This window comes from Oratosquilla oratoria, chromosome 35 (genome assembly GCF_046742065.1).
Source record: "Oratosquilla oratoria isolate Oo_2021 chromosome 35, ASM4674206v1, whole genome shotgun sequence".
NCBI lineage: Eukaryota > Metazoa > Arthropoda > Malacostraca > Stomatopoda > Squillidae > Oratosquilla > Oratosquilla oratoria.
Window position 1 is genome coordinate 32489521 of NC_134811.1, and position 12500 is coordinate 32502020.

The following is a 12500-nucleotide window of genomic DNA, read 5'->3' on the forward strand; positions in this document are numbered from 1 at the left end:
TGTGTTTCCCTCTCGCTTTCTCTATCTCCATAACACACACACACACGCGCACACACATACACACATCCACACACACACAAACGTCGCAACCATACAGGTCACAATATATTGGCCCCTTCTATGCCGGGTAGTACTTTCACTTCTATTCTAGCTTTCACCAAGCGATTTTATTCATCTGTATTAAAAGGGCTGTGATTTAGCTAAATTAACACCTTACGTTCCGTATGGCACTCCTCCTCTACTCTGCCGCCGTGGCATCCCGTGCCAGACAGGCGAAGACGCCAGTGACTCAAAAATACGTTTTATTTGGGCGCCCGATTTGGTCAAAATTTGGACAGTCATAATCTTATTTATTTACTTCTTTTTTTTCGTCTTCGCTTGCCTGGCATTGAACGCATCATTAGAGTTGCACAATTATATGCATACTGCAATATAAGCAGATATATTGAAACGCCTTGTTTAACTAAATATCCCAACATTTACAGATCAGACTAATTTTTTTAATCATAAAAAATAACGGGTAACGCTGTTTCATAACTACGAAATGAAAAAAAAAAACAAAAAATAAAATGAAAAACGAAAACAAAAACAAATGTTGAAACATTTCGGAGGAAAAGAATCAACATGTATGAAAAAAAATTCAGGATCACGTGTGAGCAACAACACGCAACAAACAAAACAAAATAAAATAAAATAAAAAGAAGAATGACTTGTAGAATAAACATCTTCCATGAATATCGAATTAGAGTAAAACGATCAAGACGCTAACCTAAACCACAAGAAAAATTCTTACTGGTTCAATATCCCAAACTTAGGTGGACCATATATCCCACAATTGAAAATTAGAGTTTAAGAAAAAATAATAAATTAATGAATAAATAAATAAATAAATAAATGTCACTGAAACCCATCATTCAAGAGACGCAGAGGCCAGAATGGTTTCACAAAGAGAAACCTACGAGAAGGCATTAAGTACGTCAACTTGGATGGAACGAAAAAACAAACAAATGCGGTGAAAAGGAGAGATAGAGGAGGGACGAAGAGGAGGATGAGGATGAGAAGGTGGAGGAGGGGGACAGGGAAGGGGCGGAGGGAGGAGGGAGGAAGGAGAAAGAGGAGAAAAGGCAGGAAAACGAGGAAGTGTTGGAAGAGGAAGAGTAGGACAAGGCCGAGAAAGTAGGAAGCTGGTAGAGAAAGAAGAGAAAAAGGGGAAAAGGAAGAAGATAAAGAAGATGAAGAAGTTGAAGAATGGGAAAAAAGAAGAATGGGAAGAAGAAGAATGGGAAGAAGAATGGGAAGAAGAAGAAGAAGAATGGGAAGAAGAATGGGAAGAAGAAAAAGAAGAAAAATGTGTAGAAGAAGAATGGGAAGAAGAAGAAGAAGAAAAATGTGTAGAAGAAAAAAAAAAAGAATCGGAAGAAGAAAAAAAAAGAAGCTGAAAAAGATGATGAAAAAAAAAATATATATATATATATTCTCATTGTATCACTTTGACGTAAAACTCGGAAGAGCCTTGAGAACCACTGGCTGAACCTTGAGCACGATGTCGAGCATTACCTCAAGGTCTTGCGAAAGATGTCACCTTCCTGCCTGATGAACAGTGAAGACAAGAACTATCACACGAATGAAAACATATTTTACGCATTTATAAATATGTCTCCGGTCATATGTATGAGCGCATATTAACGAACACAATGTATTCATATTACAGATAAATACGCACACACACACACACACACACGCACACACACACACACACATACACGGGAGGTTAATAACTGTCGATCACGAGTCTAACATGTGATCCAAGACCATGGTGAATCATACACACACACACACACACACACACACACACACACACACATTACACACACACACACACACACACACACACACACACACACACACACACACACACACACACACACACACACACACGTACATAGGCTTTACAAAACATACCTAAACATGAACTGACTACCAATGGAACAAGGCAATGTAGATGACACCAAGTACATATTCTCGTATGTAGACTATTTATATTCTGGCTAGCGCCGGGCGATCTCACTGATGCTCGTAGAACCTGTCACCTCAGGAGAAGATACGTCCTCGAAGGGAAACAGGTGACAAAAATACCAGAAAGCTAATTAGAGTTTGACCGTGAAAACAGAAAAACCGAAATAGATACTGAAACACTTTCGTACCAGCGACGTTAGATTCGTTTTATCTTATTCAATTTTCATTTTATGTTAATTTATTCTCATTCATTCTTAATTTATTTTTATCTGATTTATTTTATTGTACTTTTTATTTATCTATTTATTTTATTGTATTTTTTAACGCGAATGAATATCAAATATTCTGTTATTACATGGTAGATGTAGGTATCTCTTCATATTTATTTTCTTATTCATTTTCCATTATTATCTATTTTCATTTTCTATTCATGTTTATTTACTTGTCTATTTATTTATTAACTTATTTTTCACAAAATCTCAGTTACATTATGAAAGGTGCTAACGTCATTCGGTGCTTACAAGATTGAGATAACTAACCTGCATTTCGAATGGGGTTAATCGTGGGTTAACCGATTTACGTTTAACCCCCGAACTACAGAAGGGATACTGAGTACTTAACTAAAGCCACCAGGCGTTAATCAAAGTAATAAAAGTCAACCTGGACACGGAAAGCGTTTCCCGACATTCGGAGATCAACTTTTAAACACAAAAAACAAACTTTTTATTCCTTTAGTGACCATTGAAAATAATTAGGGGAAAAATGAAATAATTAAGTAATTAAACAAATATAGACTTGAATAAGTAAATTTAAAAAATATCACTCATCTACGGGTTAACTGAGAATATAATTCTCTGCCGACACCCACAATAATATGTAAGAATTAGTTATTGCCAGGTCAAACGAATTGGCCCCTAAGCCTTCAATGATAGGTGAGATTAGGGTGGAGTAGGGTGAAGATAGGGTGTCGATAGGGTGAAAATATGGGAAAGGATAGGAAGAGGATAGGGTGAAAATGGTGTGCAGATAGGATGTAGATATGAGGAAGGATAGGGTGAGGGTTGGGTGAAGATATGAGAGGATAGGGTGAGTATAAGGTAGGGTGGGGTGAAGATAGGGTAAAGATGAGGTGAGGTTAGGATGGGGTGAGTATAGGGTGTGGTGGGGTGTGGTGAGGATAGGGTGAAAGGTGGAGAGGGGGGGTTGTCCTTCAACTGACGGTTTTCATAAATTAAAAGAAAGCGGAGTTTCCTTACTAGAAAACTTTGGCGACAGATATTAAAGATAACTAGATCAATAAAATAAATAAACAGAAACAAACATAACAAGGTACAAAATATATAATAAAAATTAAAGAATATGTAAAAAAAATCGCTATCTTCTACAGGTTAATCAAGTTGAAATCAACTTTACGCTGTGCCTATTCTAGCTAGCGCTAGGCGATTCTATTCATCTAAGATAGTGGTTCTCATCTAGGGGTCCATAGAGTGGTCCAAGAGTGGGAAGAAAGCAAAAACTAGTACTAGTTAGTGGATGCCAAACGATTTTATTCGGTGTTAAAGGGGATTCCAAGAGCCTGAAGAACAGTAATCCATAAGTATGGAATACGTGAAAAAGTAACTTGAGAACCCTTGATCTAAAGGAAACACGCCTCCACAGCGAAAGGACCATTGACACTTAACAGACAAGAGATTGTCTTCAAGTGAATGAAATCGCCAGGAGATTAACACAAATATACAAACGACCGGACACCGTCCCTCAGCAAATTATTTTTATTTATTTTTTTATTTAACTTTATTGGGGAAAGGGAAGAGGGTGGGGCAGGAGGGGAGGGAGAAGCAGACTGGGGATGTGTAGGAATAAAATCACCTGACGGCAGACAAAAATACAAGAAACCACCACATAAGAACACAAGAGTGGAGGAGATTGCAAGAGGCCATAAGGCCTACACTAGGCAGTCCCATGTCCATTACCACCTGTGATCCCTATCCATAAAATTATTTCGTTTCCTTTTAAGATAACCAATTGTTTCTTGCCTATTTCCTTGAAACCTAAATCTGTCTAATCTAAATCCATTACTACCATTCCTGCCCTGTTGTCTTAATTTGATGACCTTGCCTGTGTCACCCTTGTTAAAACCCTTGTCCCATCTCAATACCTCTATTAGATCACCCCACAATTTTCGTCTTTCCAGAGAGTGTAAGTTAAGATGCCTAAGCCTGTTTTCGTAAGGTAGATTTCTAAGCCCTTGTATATAGATTGACCTACTGTACAATATAACTAGTCGAATATAAACATCAGGCGGTAGCCAGAATAAACTAAAAAATACGCATTCAAAGAATCAATCTCGTGTAACTCTTTCGCACTGCAGTAACGATGGATGTAAATTAAACAAATGAATAAATAAATCAATAAATAAATAAATTGATTAATAAATGAACACACGAATAAATCCACGGCACTCCCCACCCAAATAAATACAGAGTAAATAGCGGCAATAATGAAAAAAAGATTGATTCTCCTTCATATGAATAAAATTGTCTGGCAAGAGCAAATCACGAGGACCTCCGGTCACCGGAAGCGTCTCACAGATGAATAAAATCGTTTGGCGGCAACTAGAATAAAGAGAATCATAAAAGTCACTCTGAAGTAAGGAGTGACGTGTTTCGATTCTTAAATCACTTCGGTGGTGGTGGGGGTCCACACTAACTGGAATGAAATCGGCTGGCGACATTCTTAACAACATACGAACCATCATAGCCGAGCTTCGTTATGTACGGGATCATTGAATAATTTCCCGATAGCAAATAAAGAAACAAATAAATAAATAAATAAATACAAGAAAATGAAATTCACTGTCGTCTATTGGTTCATGTAGATATTCCTTGACTCTTTATGTATATTTGCCTTATATATACAAATACACACACAAACGCACGTGTACGTAAGAGGTCAGAAACTATCTCGATTAGTCTTTTTTGGCATATTTAAGGATTTTAATAGTTAACAATAGGGAATTTCAGTCAACTTAGTTAACCTATATCCAACAAAAACTTAATCTCGTTTCCCTCAAGCTACTGTCATATCCACTCCCAATTTCTTACCTTCATATCCGAGGTATCTCTTCCATTCTTTTTCATTTCTATAACATTTATTGTTTATAATCTATCTCATTTTTCTGAGCGCATCCCTAAATATATTTCGTCAAGACTTGTGCCTTCATCTACGGTCCACCATCACTGTTTGCATAATTTTGCACATTTTCCTCCTCGCCAAATTTCTGCTTTTCCGTCTTGTTTAGTTCTGTCAGGATTCCATCCACAGGTATGTTGAACAACCACGGCAACATTACACACCCCTCACTCGCGACTCCACTGCAAGACTCTCCCTCTCCTCAATGCGCCACGCACATGTACTCGATTTTTTCTTTCCAGATATCATACGTGGATATCTTAAACAAGTATATCAACATTACACACATCCGCTTTAGTCACACCATTACAGTGAACTACTGCATCTACCCATAAGACAAAAGAAAGAAATAAACATAAAAAAAATAATTAAACTAAACAAGTAACCAAGTAAGAAAAAAAAAAATTAAATTGTAACTCAACAATATGTGTGAATTAAAAACGAGCTATTACGCAAAATTAGCAAATAAAGTCTCCGTCAAACAAAAATGTAAATAAATGAATAAATAAATAAATAAATAAATAAATAAAAGTCTTCAATGCTTCTTAGTGCTCTCGGCTTCCGTCTCATACCACATCTCCCCAACACTTTCCATATTCAGTTTCTATTTCTTCCCACACTTCTAGGAAGGTCAATGTCTTCCCTCCTTGGCCTTTTTATTGATGTATTTTACATACATAAATCTCGAACTAAATCACATTATCCACTAAACATACGTACACACATACGTGTATCTACATATATATATATATATATGTATATATATATATATACACACACACACATATTATATATATATATATATATACATATATATATATAGATGTATCTATAAATACATACAAATAAGTAAATATATCTAAATATATACACATAGCATATATATATATATATATATATATATATATATATATATATATACACATAGCATATACATATATAATATATATATATATATATATATATATATATATATATATATATATATATATACAAACGCGTATACATGAATATCCGACGCTCGGCAGGGCAATGTTTAGCTAAACATAAAAAGCGAAGGTCCAAAGAGTCTGACATATCACGCATTAGAGCCATTCGAATAACGCTAATATTATCTTAGTTGGGAATTGACCATCATTTTAGAGTTAATTACACGGGACACTTCTCTTTATCATGCTAGGACGCTTAACGAGCGCGCGTGGTTCCTGCTATCGCCTCAACCCCCCCCTCCCCCACCTCGGGGTCATCCCATCAATCATCGGGTGCACAAGATAACAACTTAGGTCACGCTGGGTTAGGACTGTGTCATTATGTCTTGCTGTTGCTTTACAAGCTTGTAAAGAGGGTTCCTCGACATTGTGTACATTTGCGGTCAAAAGTACTGAATCTTCATTATTACAGAAATATAATTTCTATTTTGTTCATTATTTCACCTGTTTTCTAAACAAGAAAATACCTCATACTATAAGGTGAATGTTTTATAGGAAAGTATATAACATGACCTTCAATATACGTTATATCTAAATACTGAAAAGCTTAGTATAGTACAAGATTTGGGATAGCAACTGTACCCCCGCGCTTATGCGACGCTGCTTCCGTCCTCTTAGAATTCCCGTTACGTTGTTTGTTAACTTTCTAGGAACCCAATTAATTATTCATGTAACGTTGACTGTTAAGGTTCTAGAGATGACTTACGTCATACATACCAATCTCCTACAAATAAATTCGTTTATGTTACGCTGTTTTTAAATCTAACAACTTATGCTGCTTTTAGCCTCCTAGAAATCACTTCATGTTGCGCTATTTCCAACTTTCTAGGACACAAACCACTTGTGTATAATGTCCTTTTTGATTTTAGAAATCACTTTCGGTACGCCGTTTATTCCCTCCTAGTTATGATATGTTGTTTGCTTTCTGCAAATCACTAACACTGCATAAACGTTATTCAGTATCAATTTTTGTTGTTGTCTCCGAGCCCTTTTTGTAAACCTCGATGGCCCCCTGAGGGACCTGGATACCTACAGGGACCTGAATGGCCCTAATGAAGCTTAACGGGGCCCTGACCCCAAGCTGAGAATCGCTGTATTAGTCTTTAGAAAGTCTACAGGTTTCAGTACAACACGAGCATTGTATTCTTTTTACATAGTTGGTATCCTCGCTTCAACGTCCACAGAAACTTCCCTTCACCATGTCTTTTGTATCACACTAAGAGTTCTTACTTCATCACCAGTGATTGGAGGTAGGTGGGAGGGGGGGGTGTCATCACTCCATGTTACATCACTCGTGTCCATGCGCTTCTCGTTACGACACCACATCACCACAATGTCACGTTTCCGCCACCTGTTCCCAGTGTCATTTCCTCTGATACGACACAGCGAATACGCTAACTCATCATCACACTCGTCAGTCAGTGGCACCAAGTTCATCCTTGATTATTTATCATTTCCTTAAGCGAAACATACTTTGTTGCCAATAGCATCACTATTAGGACTGGAGCATTTGTCACCTTCGTAATGTCACTGTCACTGGTATACTTGTTCCTTATATTTACTAGTATCGGCCAAGTCCATAAACTGTCTTTACGCTAGTTTTCACTGGTCTACTGTCACTATCTGCTGTCCTGTAGATCACCTGTGGCACACACACAAAAAAAAATCTTAATACCGAATTTCACCTGCGCTTTCAATTTCATCAGAGGAGCATGGCGTTATTTGGTTCCTCCCTTCTTCAGGAGTAAGCAGAAGTGCTGGACATTCCAGTCGGGTGCCCATGGGGAGAAGAGGGACGAGGGGGGTGGAGGAAGAGGGAAGTGGGTAGGGGGCAGGGGACCAAGGGAAGTCCTCGCGAAGAAGGGATGAAAGATCTCTCGGAGGAGGCGCTGAGGGGTGGCGAAGGCAGTGGTGGTGACGGTGGAGGTGGAGGTGGAGGTGGCGGCGAAGGCAACAAGCAGTGAGGGCTCCCCACACTCCACCAACTCCACCCCGCACATACACAAGTTTCGTCACAAACCATTGAGGGAAGGCTTAGAAGTCGTGCTATGGTTGTGATGTCACTATTTGAACTGAGAGGATTACGAGGGAGACACTGACGGCCTCAAAGCTGAAGGGATTTGTCCAGCGAAGACACCCAAGACCAAACACCAACCTGGGGGTGGTTGGGTGGGAGAAAGGGAGAAAGGGGAGGAGACACTCCATTAAACACCCGCTTACGGCTGAGAGCACACGCTCGAAGTCTCCATCCGTCTGTACTAACGAAGAAGACGCGATAACTGACGGTGTTTCAGAGGCGTTCTTCGAGAGGAAGGTAAGTTCTTCGGGAAGCGAAAGAGTTCTTCGGGAGGAAGGTGAGTTCTTTGGGAGGCGAAAGAGTTCTTTGGGAGAAGGGAGAGTCCTGCGGGAGGAAGGAGAGTTCTAAGGGAGGAAGGAGGGTTCTTCGGGAAGCAGAAGAGTTCTTCGAGAAGCAGAAGAGTTTTTCGGGAAGTACAAGAATTCTTCGGAAAGAAGATATTCTTCTTGGGGAGGAAGACTTCGAGAGGAAGAAGAATTCTTCGGGAGGATACTCAAGAGCCCACTCCCGATGCATCTCGAGATAAAATTCCAATATACCAAGACTCTACTGAGTCAAGGGCACCACGCTGAAGTACCGCTGAGTATGCCAGGAAGCAGTAGGTCGTCGCATGATGAAGCTGACCCTACCGGACACCGGGGAATGGGAGCAATGGGTACCGGAAGCCAGGAAGTTAGTCCTGGAGGTTCTTCCATCTCGCTGGGTATACCGGGGAGTGCTGCGTACCTGTCGCGAGGGATTAGAGGTACGAGGTTCCCGTAGAGTTGAGCGCGAAGAGGTTCCTCATGGAGTGTGGGACGCCGAGGACGTCCCTGCCGAAGGGGTCTTCCTGTTCCTCGATGTACAGTCGCACTGACGAAGTAACACACTTCCATGGCTGGTACCGAAGAATTCCTCACACACAAGTCCTCGGTTTTGAGTTCCTGAAGATCACAACACTCGTGGTGACCCGTCACCAGCACTTCCTGACAGGGCCGAAGGCACCCGAGTCCAAACGACTGGCGTGGTGGGTGAGCGCTACTAGTGTCCGTAAGTGACTACTACCCCGTGGGGGCAGGCGCAGCAGCCAAAGTAGAACCACGTGGTACGTGGTCAACCCCAGGGAGGGTGTGGGGGTGGGTGGGGGTGGGGGGCTAAGGACAGGGAGGAACCCGCTGAAGGTGGTGGGTTCAAGTCGAAATCCGAAGAAACGGGGCTAAGTGCAGCGAGGGGGATAAGTCGGGGAACGCGTGAGGTCGAGAGCAAGCGCGCAACCCAAGTTCGTACTACTGGGTCCTGGCTCCGTCGTGTCATACGGCACACACACCACGTCCTCCTCGCTCGGCGCCATTACATTCTAAAATTGAAATTGAGCCGTTGTGCCAGCAAGAGTATAAATATCCTACAAGGGCTGAGGCTAGACGGAAGGCCTACCTTTGGAGCCGGAGAAGGACTAGGGCTGTTGGCTGGGGGCGGTCAGGTAGGCTGGAGGGCGCCACACAGCAGCAGCAGGAACCAACAAGAAGCCCTCGTTCGTGGGGCCGGGGCCAACAACTGTGGCGCCAAGACTCTGGTGCCTCTCCTCTGCCCACTCCTCCTCTTCGCATGCGGCGCCAGAGAGGTAGACACTCTGCGTCCCCCGCCAAGCGCGAAGCTCCCCGGACTGTGACGTCACTCGAGCCGACCAATTGGGCTTCGGAAGACGGCGCGGCGACCAGGTGAGGGGACGGGGGAAGGTTGGGCGAGGGGAGAAACTCACAGGTGTGTCGCCCGGGAGCTGGTGTCTGACGCTCAGTCAGCCTCGCTCTCCCTTCCCCTCTCTCGCGCTCTCTCTCTACCTCGTCATCGATCCCAGATTACGTCACGAGCATTCGACCAATCACAGTGACGCGAGCCTGGGACGCACCTCACCGTCGCCGGGAGGAAGACCCAGAGGAAGAGGAGGATGACGATGAGGATGAGGATGAGGAGGCCGATAAGATGAAATAGATGATGTAAATAAGAGAATATGGTCAGACTTTTGCCACAAGAGACAAAATCGAGTGGCAATGGGCCCAAGCACCTGGGCTTGTGCGTGCGCGCATGCGAGCGTGTTTGTCCTTGTGTTTGTCTGGTCGTATGTGTGAGAGCGAGTGAGCGCGCTCGTGTGTGTGTGTGTGTGTGTGTGTGTATTTGTGTGTGTGTGTGTGTGTGTGTGTGTATTTGTGTGTGTGTGTGTGCGCGCGCGCGCGTGTGTACTATGTGATATATATATATATATATATATATATATACATATATATATTATATATATATAAATGTGAATGTGTGTGTATACACATATATACATACATTTATATATATATATATATATATATATATATATATATATATATATATATATATATATATGAGTGGCAGGGTGGTGAGATAAACACCGAGAACCGTTGAAGTTTTATTAACTGACGTTTCGGTCTTAACAGAGCTTCTTCAGAGTGTACAAACATAATCGGGAAATCAACAGTTATATATCTTACATCATTCCGCGTTCCTTCCTTAACGCGGAATGATGTAAGATATATAACTGTTGATTTCCCGATTATGTTTGTACACTCTGAAGAAGCTCTGTTAAGATCCACACGACATTTAAAAAAACTTCAACGGTTCGTGGTGTTTATCTCACCACCCTGCCACTCATTTTGTCGTCCATTCCTCAACATATATATATATATATATATATATATATATATATATATATATATATATTATGTATATACCGTATAAATATTACATATCGCACTCTCGGAGTGAAAGATATATATTAGTTATCGTTCTTACAACATTTTCTTTCACTCCGATAGTGGGATCTCTTCGAGATTTACGTATCCTACTACATTTCTGTCTGAATATATGTATATATATATATATATATATATATATATATATATATATATATATATATATATATATATATATATATATACTGTATATGACTTCGCACATACATTTCTCCTTTTCTCAATTGCCTTTCACCACTTTTGTTACAAATTTCTCCACCAGATGCATTTCCATAATATCTGGCATTTCTTCTCTGAATACACGATCCTACGCTTTTTCCAGATCTAAGAACGCCAAGTACCCAAAACTATTAATATTTGGACATGACAAAACTGTGAGTAGATGGGATTGGGCCACATTAGGTTGAAGATCTTGGAAAGAGAAAAAACAAAGAAAGATGTGCTGGATTGGAAGAGAAAACGCTGAAGGGGAGAAAAGCACCGGTGATGGACGGACCAACAGGTGAAAGGCTGAAGAGAGGAGGAAGACTCAATGTGGTGGCATACTACGCTAACATGCTACTTGCTTTTGCTACAATCTCGGTTACAATCTCTTGTCCTTAAAAATTTCCAAATGTTAAATTTCTCTTGCGTCATATAGTGAGAAGATGAATGACGAATTAAGAGAAGTTAACTTATACGAATGTCAGACACATTGTTGAGATGTTCTTACGGAAGTCTAGAATATTGTAACAAAACTCGTTTTTACTCAAACGAAGTAGGAAAAGCAAGTAGCATGTTAACGAAAAATGCCTAGTGTGCCGCCACCATCATTTTCAATCCCTTTTCCTGCTCCCTTCTCATTATTACCAAACCCCTTTTATCCAAAATCTTTACCCTTCCCCGCCACCATCCCTTCCACTTCCAATTCTGTCATACCCACACCTAATCACTTTATACCTTCAACTAACTGGGGAAATGATCCGCCCTGTAGTATCACTGATTTCGCTTCTTCATTTATAAACTTCGTCCCAAACTCGTCCTTCATCCTTCTCGCTCTGATAACCTCGAACGTGAACTTATTATTGTTCTTCTTAAATGACTCGGAAACCTTTGCTCCTGGTCCTTCTCACACTTTCCTTTTCCTCCTTCTACTTCCCTATTCTTCTTCTTCTTTTTCTTCTTCTTCTCTAAACTCCATACCAAACTTTAATGTATATGAAAACAATGACAACGCATGGATATGAATTTGAAAAATAGAAAATAATTTGTCTATACTTCTCAAAATGAAAATTTTCCCTATGTTGATTTCATAACTATTGAACGAGTGAATCTATACAAGACTCCTATATAAGAAGTGTCCAATAAGCAAAGCAGTAAAAAATAAACAAATACATAAATAAATAAACAAATAAAAACAAGATAAAACAATTACTCCAAAAAAAAATTAATTCAATTCATGAATAAATAAACAAATAAATAAATTTAAAC

General features: G+C 40.3%; 1 protein-coding gene across 4 annotated transcripts in view; it reads right to left on the reverse strand.

The window, feature by feature from the left end:
- The window catches only part of LOC143018636 (uncharacterized), an 838227-nt gene that overhangs the window by 75364 nt on the left and 750363 nt on the right, over positions 1-12500 (reverse strand). Inside the window, exon 1 of one of the 4 annotated variants that reach the window (XR_012965769.1) lies at positions 8418-9672. The exons of 1 other annotated variant lie outside the window; for it this stretch is intronic. Coding sequence is in view for 2 of the 3 variants with exons in the window: in XM_076174188.1 (XP_076030303.1) it covers positions 9688-9860 (173 nt within the window). In the remaining variant the exon portion in view is untranslated. 2 more of the 4 variants (XM_076174188.1, XM_076174190.1) reach the window with 2 other exon arrangements.